The sequence below is a fragment of the Oryctolagus cuniculus genome, chromosome 4 (assembly GCF_051225735.1).
Source record: "Oryctolagus cuniculus isolate XC-2025 breed Fujian yellow rabbit chromosome 4, ASM5122573v1, whole genome shotgun sequence".
NCBI classification, from domain to species: Eukaryota; Metazoa; Chordata; class Mammalia; order Lagomorpha; family Leporidae; genus Oryctolagus; species Oryctolagus cuniculus.
The window spans coordinates 124,428,284-124,449,519 of record NC_142870.1 but is presented as its reverse complement, the minus strand read 5'-3'; the positions used below and the strand labels follow the sequence as shown (position 1 = coordinate 124,449,519).

Below are 21,236 nucleotides of genomic sequence, written 5' to 3'. Positions count from 1 at the left end.
GGACTCAAACCAGGGCACATATGGAATGCCAGTGCCTATGGGAACCTATTGTGCCACAGCACTGGCCGCTTCCCTCTTGTTTTACAAATGCAAATCCTGGACTGTTGTGGATGCCTGGCTCCCTCTCCCTCCCCTGTCCTTATGCCAGCTGCTGCTCCCTTCTGCACCCCAAACCCAATGGGGAGTCCCATTCTGGAGTAGATAGGCATCACCTCCTGGGTCTTACAAGGGGAGACTATTAGGACTTCTGTGAGAAAGTTCCTTTTGAGAAGTAGCAGAGAATATAAAAATAGAGCCCCTTACTGGAGGCAAAAAGGAACAGGTATGGCCCAGAGTCTTAATTTCACTTTTAAAACAGGTGGCTTCTTACCTAAATGAGAGCAAGAACAGGTGTGCAGCCGAACTGGGCCGAATAGCACCGGCTTCCTGTGTGCCAGCATCCTTGGTCCTATAGCTGAAGAAAAAGCATCTTTTGGGACAAGACTGCCATTAGCAGAGCTGGTAGCTTTGAGTGGAGAAAAGGCTTCCATTCCTCCACAGGGACACAGACCCCTTCGGGAACGTAGTGAGAGGGCAGACTGGACTGCAGCCTCCCTGTGCCCCATCCGGGCACCTTGGTGAACTAACAGAGCCACCTACTCAAGTCCCCCTAAGAGTTTCCTCTTGTTATGCACAGCACAATATTAGAAAACTGATTATGAATAATTTTCAAATATTTATTCTTTTCTAGGAACATGGGTGACATTTGGAGGTCAAATTTCCGATGAGGTAAGTTATCCAGGCTTCCGCCGTGTTGACGAAAGAGAATTCGGAGAAAGCTATGCAGTAGGAGTGTGCTTCTTGGGATGCTAACCTCTTGTAGAGATAATGTTTAGATCACAGGAAATGGTTAACATTGACTCAAAGATTATTCTCCATTTTATCTTGCCTCTTGTATTTTTCACATGTAGTCTATTAATAGCCCTTGAAGCTGTCAATCTCTTATATGTGCAGGTTCAATGTTTACAGAATGCAGCAACTTAGAATTAATATTAGCCATTTTATGAAAAGATTTTATTGCTAAAGTTGCTTATTTATTTATTTATTAGCTGGCCGCAGTTTGCAAACGACCTTCTTGGTTTTAGCACTAGAAGCCCACATTGCGAGAAAAATCTCTCATGCCTGGGCAAACCAGGCAGCTGGTCACCCTGGCTTCCAAGTTAATCTAAACTCTCTGACCCTCAGTTCTTCCTATGTAAAATGGGATGACAATGCTGACCTTGAGGCTCTGTTGCAAGGATTAATATATCACACAGGCCATAGATTCATGTAACTCTCTGACTAGTGGTTACCAGTGGGTAGCGGACACTCAACAAACGGAAGCTACAGTAATTATATCTACCTTTAAATCATTGCTTACACTTTCACAGCAGTGATTTTTAAGGAGTATCTTCATGGCATAAGTGAGCCACAAAGGCATGGAAGGTCAAGAACTCCCTAGAGGGCAAGAGCCTCGAGTCCATCTGACTATTCTTGATCCTGCTAGGCCTTTGAGGAGTCAGAGAGTGTGTCTGAGTGGGTTCATTTGATGGATCCATTTCTGCTACCACCATTGATCAGCCAACTTACTAACATTTCCAGACACCACATCAGTACAATGGAAATACCTTCCACCCAACGGGACCACAATTAAGATTAATGAGATGATGCCTATAAAGTGTTCTGGTGCCTGGCCCAGAACAGATCTCATACAAAGGTAGTTCTTTTAAAAAAAAAAAAAAAGATTTATTTTATCCACCCAAAAGACAGAGTTACAGAGAGAGGTAGAGAGAGAGAGAGAGGTCTTCCATCTGTTGGTTCACTCCCCAAATGGCCTCAATGGCCAGAGCTGGGCCAATCCGGAGCCAGGAGCCAGGAGCTTCTTCCAGGTCTCCCAGGCGGGTGCAGGGGCCCAAGGACTTGGCCATCTTCTGCTGCTTTCCCAGGCCATAGCAGAGGGTTGGATCGGAAGTAGAGCAGCCGGAACTAGAACCGGCGCCCATATGGGATGCAGGCGCCTTAGGCCAGGGCTTCAACTTAAAAGGTAGTTCTTACCTTCATTCCTAAGGACCTGGGGCAGTGGTGGTTTTCCCCACAGCTCCCAATCACCCGTGGCATTGAATAGATCAGGGAGGTAAGGGGTCCTTAACTGTATTCTTCTCTGCCTAAATGCCTTTCTTAGAGTTGGGTAGTGGTCATCCCACAGAGTTGGTCTCATGGGGAGATTCCATGAGAAGTAGACTCTGAATGCAAATTAACATGCACTATAGCTAATTTGGGATCAATGCAGAGCAGGTCAAGATGCAGTCTCAACAATGACCTTGGCTCACCCCATGGGAAGCTCTGATGCTTTAGATGGTCCTGCAGAGTTGTCCCAAGCTGGAACAAGAGGACTGGGCATTTGTAGCTCTGTAGACCAGTCGTTAGATAGAGGCTGACCTGGAAGTGGGCTTGACCTTGGGCTAGATGACTCTAGCAAAATGCAATTTCCAGAGAGCTGAAGGGCATTCAATGGCAGCATTCCCAGCAGCTGGAGGAGTAAGTTCTTTGTTTCTGAAGGAGGAACTGGGTAGCACATCACATAATTCACTATAGGGCTTGCTGATTGGCATCAGGTAGGAGTGTACGGAGGAGGCACGGAGGCAAAACTACAGCTGACACAGCAAAGGCTCCAGGCTTTAAATCAGATACAAAATAAGTGGCAAGGAAGGAGGGAGCTCTAACATTAGCAATCCATTGTCTCCAGCATGTGTATAACCCACTACCGCCTGGTACAGGGCTTGGAGGGAAACAGACAAAAGCATCTTCCCTTTCAGAACAGACAGGCCAACTGTAACTGACCATTCCCCCTTCATGCTGTCTGCTCTCCAGTGCAATGAGCCCAGCTTGCCCAGGTCAGCATGTGCAGGACTGGCCTGAGATGAATCATGTCAGAATTCCAAATCTCAAAACCATACAATGAGGCAGTCATGAGTGGCTGCAGAGGTGCTCCTGTTACATGTAGACCAGACAAATAGGTATTGTCCTTCCAGAAGGCAGTTAGGGCCTTCCTCACATCCCTGCAGAGAGAGGGCTCAAAGGGGAAGAGGGGGAGGCACAGCCAGGCCCAGGCACACCAGAGCTGAATTATTCAAGCCCACCTAGTCCTATGTAGGACAGCTGCAGACCAACAGCAATAAATTGACCTCCCATCATTTTCCCATTTCCTCTCTGGCTTCAGACGAGTGCAACACAAAGCAGGTACAAATATAGGATAACAGGGATGACCACACCATAATGTGCTGAGTGATGCAACTCCCCTTGCTGGCTCAGCAGGAGGTGATGTTTCCATACCTGGCAGAGTCCAACCATATCCTGAATAATTTCTTGGCTGGAACATCATCAAAAGGATTCAAATACCAAATTAAATCACTTGGCAGGGTGTCTCTCAAAAATAATTTGCCATCACCATAAAACTAAGGTAGATGTTCATAAATGAAAAATAATTTTTAAAAAATAATGGAAAGAGTGTATTATCATCTTATAGCACGTAATTTTCAGAGTTGTACTTTATATTTTTTTCATCCGTAAGGTAATTTGGTTGCCTTTAGTTGCAAGCAACAATGAACCCAACTCAAATGGGCTTACCCTATGAGAAAAAAATGATTTTGACTTTGAAACTAGAAGAACAGAAGTACAGCAAACTTCAGGGGATCCCCCAACCCCATTTCCCAGGAGTTCTCTCAGCCCTGTGCTCCTTGGCACATCCACTCTTCCTCGGGTTGTAAGACAACTGCAGGAATCCTGTGCCTCCATTAAAATGGATACTTCAGGAAGAGTGCTGCTTCCAGAAATTCTGAAGGGGAACATGTTCCCCAAAGCCCTCAGCAAACCTCTCCTCACATTTCATTGGCCCGGATGTGTCACATGACTTTTCCTGACCCCTTGCCTCTCAGGCCCTCAGGCCCCCATTGGAGGGAGGTGAAGGGCAGTTTCCTCTGTAGCCTACAAACTCCCTGGGGGACAAGGAGTTCCCTGAACAGATTCCCATTTGAACGATACAGAGAGGTCAAATGATTTGCAAAAGTTTATTTATTTAATAAGTGGGACATTCAGGTTGGAAATCAATCTTCAGACTTAATTCAGTGTTTTTTTTGTTTGTTTGTTTGTTTTTTTCATTCTTCCACATCCGAGTCTTCCAATCTCATGGCTGGAAAACATCTCTGCCATCATTCAGTCCAAGTCTCCATCTAGAATTCTCCATCTTTTCTTAAAATTGCCCTCTAGCTAAGATTTAATTGTGCATACTTCCCGGTGATAATCTGCTAGTATGTCATATAGCATAACATACGCACAATAATTTCTCAAACATAGGACAGTCATGGTGAGAAAAACTAGACTTAGCTTTTAATCTTGAGGTAGGACAAATGTATTCACGGTAGCAAATTAAAGACATTATGCTAACGGGTCTGCATGGACTCCATTTTACTGGCCTAACACATTTTCCAGGTAGGCTAATTTTCAAAACAACATAAAAATATTTTACCTTGGAAATGTCAATGAAGCAACTTCAGCCCACCATCAAAAACCATAAGGGAAAAATCAATTGTAATTACGTGTGCAGTGTGGCATGTTTCAAACTAGTAAGTGAATCAGCAAAATGGAATAGCAGCCGCTCTCCACTGTTGCTTAATGCTATCCCACCAAGCTATCCCTCAAGCTCTTGCTTATAGCTGTCCCTCTAACTCTCTGCCACACTTGCCACTTCTTCTTCAGTAGCACAAGGAGTTCTATTTGCAGCCTGCACGGTGGGGAGCTGGATCCCTGGTGAGTCAGGGCTCTCGCAGGCTCCTTTCTCCCCGTGTTGATTCAGCAGCCACTCCGTGATGATGCTTTGGATTCTGCAAAACTGTGAGTGGCAGGAGTTCTAAACCAGCACGCCTCCGTGTGACTTTTGGCTCATCAGCACCGTCTGTTTGACCTCAAGGAGGAAAAGTCGTAGGCTTTCAGGTCAAGAGTTACCCAGCCACCGGAACCTCTTGGCTTGGATAAAGAAGTGAAGAAAGGGAGTCACCCGTGACACAATTGACCTGTTTATCAGAGAGCTAAAGATGCCACAGAGAATGTTGTAGAACCGAGTCTCCCCCTGCAGAGTGAGAAAGGCAAATCCACCCATCTCACGGGGATCTGAGGGGAGACTCAGTGGCCGGTGCTGAGGGTGATGCTGTGGGGCCCCCTCCGTGTCTGTGAACAGGTTCCTCCTACCCTCTCTCCATGGGCTCAGCCCGCTGCTCTCTCTCTCTTCACTGCAACTGCAAGAAACCAGGAGTGGCTGGGCGGGGTTTCCGGCCTTGGCTTCTCTGACCAGCCTCCTTTCATGTCCCCCGCAGGTTGCTGAACGGTTGATGACCATCGCCTATGAAAGTGGCGTTAATCTCTTTGACACTGCTGAGGTCTATGCCGCTGGAAAGTAAGTCCATAGCTGTTGGTGGCATCTGTGGACATAAGACAGCCTGTCTGTCCAGCCCATTTTGATGTGTTAGTGAGAAGAGGCAGCTGTTCCCCCACACGTCGGGGACCCTGCTCCCTACCAACCTCTAGAACTGGGGACATTGACCATCTCTGGCCCTCTCTGCCCACCCAATCTTTCCCGCCACTGGTCCCTTGTGAAGAATGTATTGGAGGGAGGTAGGATCAAGAAACAATGTCCATGGTCTCCGTGAGGGGCCCAGGCAGCTGGCTCCAGAGTAGTGGTGGTGGAGATGGGTGGTAGCTGAACATACAAGTGAGTAAATGCGTGAGCAGATTCCAAGATGGTTATCCTATATATATATATATATATACATGTACATATATATATATCCAATATGTATATATCCAGCATATCCAATCATAATGCCACTGGGTTGCCCTCCCTGTGGGCAAGCAGGGCCTGCTCTTCCTGTTCGCCAGTGTCTGCCCTGGCATTACAGGCTGCTTAGACATCGAAGGTGGGATCCCCAAAGATGCCCAGAAACCCAGTAGCTCTCCTACAAGGTCATTTCAGAGCCCACTCTGAGCGTGGAGAGCACTGCAGAGAACTGCATTTCTTTTGTAAGAGTCACACCTAGCAGCTTCCTTCCCTTGGAGCCAGGAGCAGGTCAGGGGCCGGAGGACAGGTTCATTAGAACCCAGGGGCAATGTGGCCTGGGGCAAGGACTAGAGGCCCATGCCATCCAGGTCCCAGCATAGTCAGCACATTTCAGAGTAGATCTAGGGACCCCTCGCCTCCTGGAAGGAACACAGATGTCCAGCTCCCGGAACCAAATAAGCTAAATAGCTGCTCCAGCGGCTCTGCAGTTCTCTGAGGAGACTGCGGAGTGTAGTCCCCTGCAGGCCTCATGCGCCTCAATCCAGGTGGTGTGGCCTTGCCAAGTGAGGTCCTGCTTGTATTCGTGCTGTGAATGCTGACCACTTTGATCGTTATTGACTGCTTGTCAGCGAGTGAGTCTTGCACTGGGAAATGCAAGACTGCCAATGGCAACAGTCGAGCAGACAGGTGGAAGCATCCAGTGCCTAACTGTGGGGCACAGCCCACAACTTGCGTCACGATTCATCGCAGGCTGTAGCCCCTAACAAAGGCCAAGCTTTCAAGTCAAGACAAATGAGGATGAGCAGGGTCTCCCATCTGTGACGCCCTAATGGGCAAAGTGCTGACTACCTCTGTTAGTCTCCCACTTGCAAAGCCTCTGAGAGCCCAGAAGCTTCACATAAGGTTGGTGTTAGGCACAGGGAAGAAAGTTTCCTCAATCTTGAGAGCCAGGAGGGTAGGTGGAAGTGGCGACTGGGATGTCTTCAGGGCACCTCGCCACAACCCAGCCTTCAGGACAGAAAGGACACTTCAGTATTTGTCCTTGATCTTATGACAGAGTTTGTCACTGGATCCCAGGACATTCTCCATCTGGGCCACTGCATCCGTAACCCTGGCCTTAGGGATATCTAACCCCACACCCACTTTCTTCATTTATCCTGCAACATCACCTGGGGTCACTAGTTCTGCCTGAACAGCGTGAGGTCTCACTGTCCTCCCCAGTCACAACGGAGCAGTTCCACAGCAATTAGAAGGAAACCTTAACTCCCACCAGACACCAACAAGCGAGACATTTACACACGGGATCAGCGGGTCAAAAACACCAAACTGCCAAATGACTCTGCTGCTTCTCAGTACCAGGACCGCAGGCGGTCTCCTGCCAGCATGGCGGGATTTGGCAGGTGCCTCCGGATTGTTCCCGAGCAGGATTCTGCAGGCAAAGCAGAAACAGTGGAAACTGTGCTACCAGCCGAGAGCGGCTTCTATTTTCAGGATCCGTAGGCACACGAGAGCTCAAACAAGCAGTGGCTCTGGGGTTTTGGACTGACTCTTGCTTTTCTGGGACATGATCCTAAGACGTGATCCGTTTCCCTCTGCAGGGCTGAAGTGATTCTGGGCAGCATCATCAAGAAGAAAGGCTGGAGGTACTGCATTTACCGTAATCCTTTTGTTATTTGTTAAGACTTGCTGCTTTTGCACCAGAGAAGGGAGCTGAAAGCACACGAAACAGGGCCAAAAGGCTGTCAGAAAACATCAAATATTGGTAAAGAAATCACTGATAGTGGTTTGAGGCTAAATGCCAGCGAGTTCATTGCTGGTGCTTTGAAAATTGTTGACTAGTCATTGATGACAATGAATCACCGAGGGGCTGAGCAGAAAAGAAGGTGGGAGTGTTCATGAGACATTGACGCAGAACAGAAAGTGACATTTTCATGGCTTATCACTGCCATTTGTGGTCATTTGAAGAAGGAAGCAAATCGCAGGAAGCTGATTATCTCTACTCGTAATTTATGTTTGCTGCTCATTTTATTAACAACTCTGGGTTCAGAGAAATGATGCACGAAGAAGCCCTGGGGATAAATACCCCAAGGTTTTCTTACCTGAACACAACTAGCCAGCATCTCTCTTAGAAATCCAGTATCTGGGCATTCAGCAATGTGCTTCATCTGTTATTCTTGAGCTGTGTCTCCAAGAAACACTCAGAGATGTGCTTACATTTCCATTCCATCATCTTCTGCAGCTAAAGCCAGGGTAGGGAGGGGATGAAGTTCTATGAGTTTCAGCCACCACAGCTACCGTCCCCCAGCAGGAGTAGAACCCGGCCAAGCCCAGGGTCCTCCTGTGTTCCGGCATAGTATCTGGGATGGCGCTGTCAGAACAGGGCTGATACTAGTGAAGACAGCTGTGTAGGGAGCTTTGTTCTCTGGCGCACACACACCATGCACACTCAGCAGGTATCTTCTACAACTTCACCTAGGAAACAAGGACAGTCCCAAGACAGACTTTGTTCCGCCTTTGCACACGTCATTTCAGCTCCCTCTGGGAGCAAAAATGAGAAAGGTAGAACAGAGCCCCGTGTATTTTGGGGGCTTCTTATTCTTCACTCTGAGATAAACGTTTGCTAGGAACAGAGGGCCTTGTGGAAGTGGAAACCCAAACATTCGTGCGGATGTGAAGAAAGAAAATGTGGTGACCTATCTCCTTTCCTCCTCCTCTACTCCAGGAAACAAGGGGGCTACAAGAAAGCTTAACCTTAAATCTGGAAAGTAATTCACACCTCCATGCAGTCTTCTAGCTTGTCTGGCTTACTTTGGCACCCAGAATGCAAGTCCATCCATCACTGCCCACCTAGGGGCTGGATCGGTTACCCGTGGCTGCTGCAACAAAGCACCACAACCTAGGTGGCTTAAAACAGCAGATGTGTGTTCTGGCAGCCAGAAGTCCAATCAAGGTGTTGACAGGGCCATGCACTCCCTGAAACTCTGGGTAGAAATTCTTCCTTCCTTCTTCCTGGCCTCTGGTGGCTGCCAGCAAGCCTTGGCAAGTCTTGGCCTGCAGCTGCGGCCCGTCAACCTGGCCTCTGTCATCACACAGCCTTCTCACCATATGCGTCTGTGTGGTTCCTTATAAGAATGTCAGTCATACTGAAGTAGGACCCATCTCATCGTAACTAATTACGTCGACAATGACCTTCCTTCCAAATAAGCTCACCGTCTACTGTAGTCAGGGTGAGGATTCTAGCATATCATTTTTGGGACATAATTTAACTTTTATTGTTTGTTTGTTTGTAAAGATTTATTTATTTATTTGAAAGGTGGAGTTACAGAGCAGAGGCAGAGAGAGAGAGAGGGTCTTCCATCCACTGGTTCACTAACCAAATGGCCACACTAGCCGGAGCTGGGCCAATCCGAAGCCAGGAGCCAGGAGCTTCTTCCAGGTCTCCCACGCAGGTGCAGGGGTCCAAGGATTTACACCATCCTCCACTGCTTTCCCAGGCCATAACAGAGAGCTGGATCAGAAGTGGAGCAGCCGTAGGCCGGCGCCGTGGCTCAATAGGCTAATCCTCCACCTTGCGGCGCCAGCACACCGGGTTCTAGTCCCGGTCGGGGCGCCGGATTCTGTCCCGGTTGCCCCTCTTCCAGGCCAGCTCTCTGCTATGGCCAGGGAGTGCAGTGGAGGATGGCCCAGGTGCTTGGGCCCTGCACCCCATGGGAGACCAGGAAAAGCACCTGGATCCTGGCTCCTGCCATCGGATCAGCGCGGTGCGCCGGCTGCAGCGGCGGCCATTGGAGGGTGAACCAACGGCAAAGGAAGACCTTTCTCTCTCTGTCTCTCTCTCTCACTGTCCACTCTGCCTGTCAAAAAAAAAAAGAAGTGGAGCAGCCGGGACTTGAACCAGCGCCCGTATGGGATGCTGACACTACAGGTGGTGGCTTTACCTGCTACACCCAGTGCCAGCCCCCATAATTTAACACAGAAACCTGTGTGCCGAGTCTACCAATAGTATGGTGAGAGGTGCAGCAAAGTGTAGACTGCACAAGCACACCTGAAGAAGCAGGGGAAGCATAGTACCCTAGCTTTTTTCTCTCTCCACACCCAGAGAGCATGTAATCACTCTCCATAGTGGCAGAGCCTTGTAGAAAATAGACTGATGTGTGTATTTCACAAACTGCCTTTCAGTCTGACAAATAAAAACTCTCCCTATCACCTTACAGCAGCCTGCTTATTTCAGTTCCCATTCTCCCGCTAGAGACGAGTGACAAGATCAACAGGATCATTACATAACTGAGCCTGTAAATGCTGTGTCAACCGCACAGCTGCCCTCTGGCCTCGGTGCCTCCACCTGCTAGCTGTGATCCAGGGCAAGCTGCTTTACTTCACCGGTTCTCAGTTTCCCCATCTGTACAATGGATGGCCTAACTGTGCATGAAGTGTCTCACTAACAAGGCTCCTTGGTTTTGGAAGGTTGTGCTGAATCGCTGGAAAATATACTATCATTCCTCAGCCTTGGAGGAGTCCCTGGAAGACCTTGCCTTTGAATCAGCGATTATTTGCCAGGCTGCTGTCTCCTCTTGCCATTTGAACGCAAATGTTAGTGTGCACACCCATAAAGGGCCAACAATTTACAGAAAGCCTGACTTTGGGAAAATAAGCATCTAGTGGTGTTTGGGTAAAATGCGCAGCTCTGGCAAGCCTAACAGCTCCGAATAATCAAAAGGGCTGCGCTCATTTTTCATACCATTCCATCCAGCTTTCGCTGAAGGTTGAAAGTATTTGCTAAAGGAGACCTCACTCCCCTGTGGCAGATTGCTATAATAATAAGTATCGTCAAGTTGATGGATTAACCTGCAAAATACCTCAGCCCATTTGGGATATGTAATCTCCAGATGCATTTATCAGTAGACCTTCCATTACAGGGATTCAAATTACTTTTCAGGGAATTAACTTGTGCAGGATGGGGTTGCCAACATTTTCAACAAATTTTTCGTGTTACAACCAACTTGTCAGAGCTGTCCCTGTCATCCCCAATTGGTTATCAGCAATCACACTAGGCTTTTATACCTGAGAATCCCAAGGTATGGAGTCCAGTGCTGATGGAATTACAAATGCCTTATTTCAAATACTCCCAAAGTTTGGTCTTAACCTCTGAATTGCAAATGATTTTTTTTTCTAGACCAATTCAATTGGGTTCCGTATCTAGAGAAACAAACTTGCTCTGAGATCTGCCTCCCAATTTTAAATTAGATGCCTATATTTCTCAAAACATATTATTTTGTATTCCTTGACCGTGATGCTAAGATTGCATTTTCTGCCCTTGGGTGTAGCTTAGAGAAGGAAATAAGTTTCCTGACAAGATTCCCACATTTCATTCCCTTAGATGTCGGGTGGTAGAGCCTTGAGTTAAAGATTTGAAGACTCTTTTCCTAAAGTGACATGACTGTTTAATAAGGCACTCAAAGAAATTGTTTTCCTCTTTATTCTCAACATTTATTGGCCATTATATTTTACTTTATCATTCGTGTTTCTATGTAGTGAGTTCCTGCCCATGAATGTGATGGTGCAGGATATATTATCTCAGGGCTGTAGGGTCCCTGGTCCTTGGCAGAGACTGGACTTCATCCCAGGGAAAGTACATGGGTAATTGATATTATGGCAAATGGCAAATATGTGTTAACTGGTGGCTGCTAATTTGAGCCACCAAGATAATCAATCCATCCTCTAGGTCCTCTCACTTACATTCCATGTTCAATTTTTATCCCTCCAAGCTGGCCTCCCCCGCCCTCCTCCTCAAGCTCCACCCTCCATCCCCAGCCAAAGGTCACTTCCCATCAACCTCTTCCTCTAAGATCTGGCTTCAAGACCCTGCCCATTGGATCTCCATTGTCCTTACATCTCGATGACATGAATCGACAAGTTTAACTCCTTAGTGATTTTTTTAAATGTGGAGCACAATAGCAACTTGTTTCTGGTGCTATAAAAATAATATGATAGGTCCTACAATCTGCAATTTATTTACTCTTTCTGTTTGTCTGTTTGATACACAGGAGGTCCAGCCTGGTCATAACAACCAAGCTCTACTGGGGTGGAAAGTAAGTTGAACGCTTTTTATCTTCTCTATCAGACAGGAAACAACTAATCATTCATGCTTTTATCCTTGAAGGCAACAACTTTATATCTAATGTAAGAAATTAATTGCCTTGCAGAGAGATTTTTTTCACTCTAAGGAAACAGCAGTTAGCCTATGATTCCATTTTTACAAGATACTCTCAAAGAAACTTATTCCAAAGCATGTGGTCACTTGTTACTAAGTGATTCATTGAGATTTTTCAAATACCAAACTCATATTAGAACCATTTGCAAAAGAGACTTCAAATTCCAGGAAAAGCAAATAAGCACAAGGCATCACAGAAGAAAACCACTCAAATCTGCCAAAACTCAGAGACTTCAACGGAATGCAAAGATAAAAATATCTTGGCTGGCTCCACAAGTAAGCCTCTGATATTTTCTACAGCGGGCTCCAAAAGAGACTACCTCATTGGAGAGTGACAGGAGCTACCTGTGTCACTGGCTGTCAGGAAAAATGAAAAGGAAGTCTTCCCTCTCTTGTGGAGTGGAGAGAGAATTCCACGGGCTGAATGGGCTCCTAAGGGGCCAGCCTGCCAGTATTTGAACTGGTACTTAAATTGATTAGTGGGAATTATATTAAAAAAAAATCAAGCTAATCCATGTACTGGAGCAATTGTTGGCTCTGTGCTTTTTTGAGGAAATTTCAGAGAATGATGGAATCTTAACCAAAAAAAAAGCAAACAAACAAATCTTATTTACTTCCCTATAGATGGTAAGGCAACATTTTTAATCAAAATATATGTGTATGTACACACACACTCGTATTCTGTTGTTTTTCAGCCAGTTGCTAATGCCATGGCGACAGAAAGATGGAATTTAGATTTTCATTGCTGTCACGGTCTGTATAAAAATGAAGCAACAGAGTGCCAGTGAGAAGTGTGGATTTTGTTATCTATGCTTTGATTTGCAGTGTCATTGCTTGATGCTCTGGCAATGATACACAAAACTTGCTTATATGTCTAGAAATAAACATGAAATTGGGCACTCTGCAAGTAGAGTACTATACCAATATTATCTAATATACTTATAAAAGACACAGATAAAGGTACAGTCACAGTGCTACTATTTTACAATGAGGCTATCAAAGATTGATATTGAATAAACACTTCATCAATTCTTTAAAATTCAAGGTTCTTTCTATTAAGACAGAGCTTGAGAATTGCCCAAGAGGCAAAAGCCTTCATCATGAAAGTCTGTCTATTTTCAGGATGTGTTACATTTTAAAGGAATAGTTGTTAAATGTCTTTAAAGGCCAAGACACTTTCAAATTTACTTCCTTTCTCAGAAATGGTAAAGAGATCAATAGCCTGCCAATCTTGTCATTTTTTTTCCTTTTGGCCAGGTTACCAGCAAGGTGAGAAAGTTGAACTGTGCTTCAAATTATATATGGACAAGGTGTGCACGGCTGAGTTGTTATTAACTTGAACCTGGTGCTGAGCGATATTAATGGTGTGGTGACAGTCATGGCTAATTCATCTCCGGGGGTCTCCAAAGAAAAGTGCTCACTCGGTGTTCCCTCTCCTGCCTCCAGAATTCGCTGAGAACAGGGTAGAGAGTAGCAATTCAGCCTAAGTAGGAATGATTTTTTATGCTTTTGAAACAGATTTCACACACACACACACACACACACACACACACACACAGACACACACACACACACCTCTCTACTCAAAGCCATTTACTTCTCTTTCTTGGCAGAGCGGAAACAGAGAGAGGATTGTCAAGAAAGCACATTATTGAAGGTGAGTGCTGCTGCTTCAATTTTACTTCTGTGTGTGGGCTCCTGACTCAAGAAAGGTGTCAACCAAATAGCTGCCAAGCACAATGCAGGAGAGAAAAAGAATCTTATAAGAACAATCAACAAAGTTTCTTCCTGGAGTTCAGTATAGGGCTTGCAGAGACACAGAGGGGAACATGGATACTCAAAAGAAAAAGGTTTGGCCAGCGCCGCCTGCGGTGCCAGCACCCTGGGTGCTAGTCCCGGTTGGGACACCAGATTCTGTCCCGGTTGCTCCTCTTCCAGTCCAGCTCTCTGATGTGGCCCGGGAGGGCAGTGGAGGATGGCCCAAGTCCTTGGGCCCTGCACCCACATGGGAGACCAGGAAGAAGCACCTGGCTCCTGGTTTCGGATCGGCACAGCACGCTGGCCGTAGCGTCCATTTGTGGGGTGAACCAACGGAAAGGAAAACCTTTCTCTCTGTCTCTCTCACTGTCTAACTCTGCCTGTCAAAAAAAAAAAAAAAGAAAAAGAAAAAGAAAAAAGCCAAACATCTAGAATATTTCTCATTTATAACCATGACTAATATTAATAAATCACTCCCATAAGACTATCTGAAGCAGATTTTATTGAGATATAATGTACATGCCTTAAAAGTTAACCAATTTAAATTGTACAGTTGGTTACCTCTGAATGTAATTACAGAATGGAGCAAAAATCACCATCACCAAACGTAAAAACATTTTGTCATCCCTAAGAGAGATTTTGTGCCCAAAGAAGTGACTTCTCCTTCCTTCCTCACTGCCTCTCATGGTCCCAAGCAACTAGGAATCTTTTTTTGTCTAGAAATTTGACAAGTTTGGACATTTCATATAAATGAGATGATACAAAGCATGAACTATTGTGACTGCTTCTTTTACTTACCTACCGTCCATCCATGTAGTAGCGTGTATCAGCACTTCATTCCTCTTATTTTTGCCAAGTAATATTCCCCTGTACGGACATACCACATTTTGTTCACCCAAATATCACCTGATGTACCTTTGGCTTGTTTCTACCTTTGGCTGTTATGAAAAACGCTGCTGTGAATATTTATACACAAGCTTTCATGGAGGCATGTTAAGACCACTACATTTTTTTAAAAAGTATATACATGAGGAAACATTACTACTGGGTATTAACTGAGACTCAGGTGCCATTGCTTTTGCAATGAAACTCAAACTTCGTATAGTTTAGAAATTAACAGGAAATGCATGAAGCAGCCTGTGAGAACTACTATTCTCCTTCAGTGTTTGTTAGAATGGGGAATAATGGGGGCCGGCGCCATGGCTCACTTGGTTAATCCTCCGCCTGCTGCACTGGCATCCCATTTGGGCGCCGGGTTCTAATCCCGGTTGCCCCTCTTCCAGTCCAGCTCTCTGCTGTGGCCCGGGAGGGCAGTGGAGGATGGCCCAAGTGTTTGGGCTCCTGCACCCGCATGGGAGACCAGGAGGAAGCGCCTGGCTCCTGGCTTCAGATCAGCACAGTGCACCGGCCATGGTGGCCATTTAGGGGGTGAACCAACAGAAGGAAGACCTTTCTCTCTGTCTCTCTCTCTCTCACTGTATAACTCTGCCTGTCAAAAAAAAAAAAATGGTTCTAGTATTCAATCATTTTATTTAAAAAGGAGGCTTTTGAAGTCAAAAATCATAAATGGGTACTTACGTTCGTTCATTTGTGTGCATTTTTTTAAAGATTTATTTTATTTATTTGAAAGAGTTACAGAGAGAGGTAGAGACAGAGAGAGGTCTTCAATCTACTGGTTCACTCCCTAGATGGCTGCAACGGCCAGAGCTGTGCCAATCTGAAGCCAGGAGCTTCCTCCTGGTCTCCCATGCAAGTACAGGGGCCCAAGGACTTGGGCTATCTTCTACTGCTATCCCAGGCCATAGCAGAGAGCTGGATCAGAAGAGGAGCAGCCGGGATTAGAACCAGCGCCCATATGGTTGCCAGTGCTTCAGGCCAGGGCGTTAACCCACTGTACTGCAGCGCTAGCCGCATTTGTATGCACTTTTAACAATAATTATATCTTTCCATTGTCTCCAAAGTTTTTTATGAGTTTGATGTTTCTTACTAACTGCTTTTAACATATTTGTAGGCCTATGGGCTTACAAATCAGACATATGTTTGATCATGTTCCAACTCTGTCACTGATGAGTGGAGTGACTTTGTACAAATTACTTAACCCCACTAAGCCTCAGTCTCTGTGACTATAAAACAGACTGTAAATATTCTTACCTCACAGGGTTACTATACGGGGATTGAACTTAGACAAACCACATTGAGCGTCATGTCCATCACATAATAAACTTTTTTGTCATCATTATCACCATCCTCTCCATCCTCACCACCATTATTGGTTTTCTAAGTGCATTCCCCCTCAGTCTGTGTTCTGTGGCTAAGGACACTCTTTGTTAAGAAGGTGACATTTGAGGCTACCACAATGAATGAGGACTTTCTAGTACCAGAGAAAGCTTGCAAATTCCTTGCTCAAACAGAATCCATTCTCAGGCCTTAGTGCCCAATTTTACTTTATTCTACTTGAGAGGCAGGGAGACAGAAACAGCTAGTCAGAGATCCATCTACTGATTCACTCCCCAAATGCCTGCAATAGCCAGGGCTAAACCAGTCTGAAACCAGGAACAAGGAACTGCATCCAGGTTTTCCAAATGGGTGGCAGGGACCCAACTACTTGAGCCATCACAGGCTGCTTCCCAGGGTGTACATTAGTAGGAATCTGGAATGGGGATTGGGGCCAGACTCGAGCCCATGCATTCCAATATGGTGTGTGGACATCCCAAGCAAGGCTCCAACAGCAAGGCCAAACACTCACTCCTTAGTGTCCAATTTGACACTAAAGTCAGACCCAACCTAACTCATGGCTATGTCCTTCCCCCACAGAATTTGTCAACAAGAAGTAACTCAGAGGGCTGCTGGAAAGGTTTTGGGTTTCTTGTTTTGTTTTGCTTTCTTCTCTTTTTTTCTGAACCTTTTTGATTAGAAGAGAGAAATTCAGAAAATGGTTCACACTGGTAATCAACAGATACAAAATCAAAGAGAAAAAGAACGGCAACAGTCTTCCCCAGCTATCTATTGCTTTCACGTCTGCGGATGTGTGTGCAGAATTTTAGAATTCTCTCTCTGTCTCCAATCTATTTTCTCCAGGCTTCATACAACTTAATAGAAATTCCCTCTTAATTTCATCTCCTTTAAATAAGTCAGGAATTCTCTTAGGGACTAATCTCTCATGATGGCTAAACCAGTTCAACTGAAATTCAAACTGACCCAGATTCAAACTTTAACATGAAATTGCAAACTTTTGGGATTGAGGAAGAATTGGTATCATTTACCGCTCTGTAGCTATTGTTGGTGTGATTCTGCAGTTGACGGTTTCAGCCAAAGACGAGGGCTCGTGAGTACAAGAAAGGCAGCTCAAAGGATATTTCTAGGCCAGCTGAAATTAAAGAGTGAATTTTATGGACATGCAGGGACACGAGATTTCTAAAATCAAAATAAAGTCTGAAAGGTTTACAAAACATCATCCTTGGTTTCATTAGTATTTGTTCTTGATGAAGGAGACCTAGTTTAACCACGGAGATTCGTGTACACCTTAAGCTTGAGTAACACCATTAAGAGCCCACATCATGTAGAGTTCAGCCTACCATGTGCTCGCTAACCTTGACCTCCTGAGCTGGTTTTACAGTATGCAAAATGAGTTTTGCTTGTGCAGAGTATACTTTGGGGAAAAAAAAAAAACTGAGATGAAAAGCGTTTTTAATAAGCCCAAAGTCCTTGGCTTACATCCACTTTGGAATATCATCTCTGTAGATTCACAAGGAAGCAGAAGAAATTTCACTAATAGGTTTATTACATCTGCTTAGAATTCCAAGGTCCTTTCAAGGCTCTAAAATTCTACTTATTCATTCAGTCATTTCACAAACAGTCATTAAGCCCCAACTCGTGCCAATGTAAGAATTTAGCAGATCAAATTCCTTTAGTGCCTGACAGAGTAAGAAAATTGTTTGTGGGCTTTCACCGTCAAAAGCTGTGTCCAAGTCTACAATTGCCTATCAGAGAAGCAACAGTTTGGTTGTGTAATTCCAACGACAAACCCACTGTCACGTTGTAGGAATAGGAGAAGGAAGCAACCTGTGAATGCTCCGCTTCAAACACTCAGTGAATAACGGTAAACCCTACCCTCACAAACTTAAAAAAGTTATGATTTTTCTATTAAAAAATAAATTTTTTAAAGAAATGGCAATGAGTGTGGCCTAGCACCTCCTGAATTACTGCGGGTGGTTTTGGTACAGCAGGTAAGATGCTGCTTGGGACACCCACATCCCGTATTGGGGTGCATAGATTCAAGTTCCAGCTCTACTTCTGTTCCAGCTTCCTGCTAAGGCGCATCCTGAGAGGCAGCACGTGATGGCTTGAGTACTTGGATCACATGCAGGAGACGAGATGGAGTTCCTGCCTCCCGGTTTTGTCCTGGCCCAACCCTAGCTGTTGCCAGCATTTAGGAAGTGAACCAGTAGATGAAAGATTTCACTCTCTCTTTCTCTGTCTCTCTGCCTTTCAAATAAGGTGATTTAAAAAATCAAAATAAATGGATTCACTGTAAGATTCCTTTCCAGGGCACCATGTTCATGTAAACTTACATCACCCACCCAAAATAACCATGCTTTATAATGGGAGGCACAGTTCCATATGTGAGTCTAATACAGTGCAACCTTGAGAAAAAGAAGCAGATCTGTCTTGAATTTTCGCTGAGAGATCTGCTGAAAAGAAACTAAAAATTACATAAGAAAAAAAATGTACATTATTTAAGGCGACGTTTTCTTTCAAGCCAGATAGGGGAGTGGGTGTGTGGTAGATGTGGAAGGCCACAACCTAGCCTATTTGAATAGAACCCTTGCAGAGTTGCTTGACGATGGATTTCCTGGTTTCTACACCGTTCAACCTGCCACACTGAACACCAGACCCACCTCTACCCGTGCCAATCTGCTTAGCTTCTGGAATAGGTATATTTCTTTAGAAACTTGTGAAATAGGATAAAGTTGAACTAAGGCTCACTTTCTAAACAATATGGTTCCTGTTCAACTGCAGAACCTAAGGAAAAATGAGCTTAGATTTCTTTTTACTGTCCTCACTTTCTTGAAAGCAATTTTCTTTACATAATTTATTATCCTGTGGGCTTTTGAGAGATGGCCAGTTAACATCTAGTTATCTCCTCATGGGCAGGGAGGTTTCTTCTGCTTCTCTTTGCATTTACCCCCCACCCCAGGCCTTGGGTTGGTGCCCAGGGACTAGCTAACGTCAGAAGTGCCTTCTGCAAGTGCACTCACTGCCCTTGAGCACTTACCTCCTTAGGTTTTGATTACACCCCCACTCCTGTCTGGAGCCAAGGTTAATGCATTTTTGCATGTCTACTTAAACTTAAAACAATGCCTGGCCCCCAGCCAGTGCTCAACAAACACTTGCTAAATGGAGATAGAACATGACTGCTTGTTGGTTGGAGCTATACCCTAAATGGCTCTTAAGGAGACCAATGTTGATCATGTCTTTCTATTCCTATGATGGACCTGTTCCTACAAGATTAATGCACCCAAACAGAAAAGGGCAAGGCTACCTGATTAGATTTTCAGCCACAGGAGAGATCAAAGCAGAAAGACTATCTTGCTCCCTTTTATCTTTGGGTAGATAAGGAACAGGCTGTGAGAGGCTAAGGACATCTGGAGGTCATTCAGGTCCACCCAAATGACTACCCTTGGTCTCAAACCCTGTGCCTCACTCACCTCCCTTGAACGCAAGAGCAGTCCATCCAGCTGCCAAAGCTGCGCGCGGGTGATTGATGTGCCACCTCGACCTAACCCAGCTCCCACCACTCCCTGCAGCCAGCTTTGTCCCTCACTTCCTCATCTTAGGAACAGTCACCTCCCTTGTCAGGTCAAGCACCGAAGAGTCTCCCTTGATGCCTCTCAGCTCTACATCCTGTGTCCAGCACATCCGCTGCTCCTCTTCTTCTGACTTGTGTGCGCTTCAGAGTGGCCGCCCTGGTCTCCATGCTGCTTTGACTCTTCTTCCCCTACAGGCAGAGCCATCAGTTCCAACCAGAAAACTCAGGTTACTGCCTCCCACCTCCCCCTTTAATCCCTCCCCCTTTACTCCCCACCACTCTCTTGCCACTTGCCAATGTTTCTAAACTTCACATAGAAGAAAATCCAAAATCCATGCCCAAACTTTCAGAGTGAGTAGCTAGCCAGTGTGTCTTATGGATACAAAGCTGGCGTAGGGATGACGGCTGACACAGCACACCGTTTCTTATATTCTTACATGAGTACACTAGAGTCTTTGCCCAAAATCAAGACAGAGTATGAGGAATAACCAAATCCAACGAGACTTGCTTTCATATCAAGTCTGTGTCATTACGGGCACACATTATAACTTCGAACAATGAACTTAGGCCAGTATATGCTTTCCATATGCACTCTTGGCTCCTTAGGGAAGACTCTGCACCTGTAAACCCAGAGTCTGGCACAGTGGCATGATCAAATTGGAACCTAATTCATCTTGGTGGCATGGAATAGTCAATTACTCAAGTCATGCCTAGTTCATGAAATACCTGATCATGTAGCCTTACAACTTACAACTGTGCCAAATAAGTCATAGCTTCCTCACCTACTGAACTCTCAGCCCACGTGGAGCTGTTTGGAAGAGGCAGAGTGGAAAGGGGGTCATGATCAGAAGGATGGACATTTGTTTCCAGTGCCAGGCTTGGGCCAGAACTCAGTTAATGCCTCCCTCCCAAACCAGGGGGTCCGGTGAAAATGGGGAGCATTTAGTCTTTGGCTCTCTCCCTCTGAACATTTCCAGATGTGAACACCGTGGTATGATTAACACACTAGATCTCTGTATACCCTTCCACAGCACTCCGGATCAACGATTCTGAAGATCTAAGTACTCTTAGACTGTAGCCCCGCAGCAGGCTAGACAGTAGTCACAGGAAGAAAAGTCAAAGCACCCAAGGGAGAGAGCACGCATGTTAGAGCACACATTTCCAACCTTGCAGACCTTGGGATTCTTGTTTGCTTGCTTGGCTATCCCCTTACCTCCTCCCTACACACGTATCACATGGCTCATATCACAGCCTTTGTTAAGGTAAACTTAATTTCAAGCTGCTTCTTGAGACAGCTGGTGATACCCAGGGCCTGAGACTCTCGACAGTTTTGTAGGAGCAGGCGTTCGACCTCCTGACACGTGGCTGCCCCAATCTCTTCATCAAGGCTTCTAAGAAGCCACCTCCACTTTACAGACAACCCGTTCTCCGTGAACAGCAAATATTTCCGGAACTATATTCAAGCATTCCATTTTCCCGTCAGCAAAGTAACTGTGGCTGGCTGATAAACCAGTTTGAAAAATCAAATTTAAATGAGCCAAATTTAAATTTATAAGAGCCTCATTTAACATGCAATTAATTTTATGCCTGTAATAAAAAGAGAAAAATCT

At 45.4% G+C, this 21,236-nt stretch overlaps 1 protein-coding gene across 3 annotated transcripts in view; it reads left to right on the top strand.

The window, feature by feature from the left end:
• KCNAB1 (potassium voltage-gated channel subfamily A regulatory beta subunit 1) overlaps window positions 1-21,236 on the top strand; it is a 452,219-nt gene that overhangs the window by 370,417 nt on the left and 60,566 nt on the right. For all 3 annotated transcript variants that reach the window (XM_008266198.5, XM_051858804.3, NM_001170956.1), the window contains 5 exon segments: window positions 731-768; window positions 5,388-5,467; window positions 7,447-7,491; window positions 11,893-11,937; window positions 13,673-13,716. In XM_008266198.5, the coding sequence (XP_008264420.1) occupies window positions 731-768; window positions 5,388-5,467; window positions 7,447-7,491; window positions 11,893-11,937; window positions 13,673-13,716 (252 nt within the window).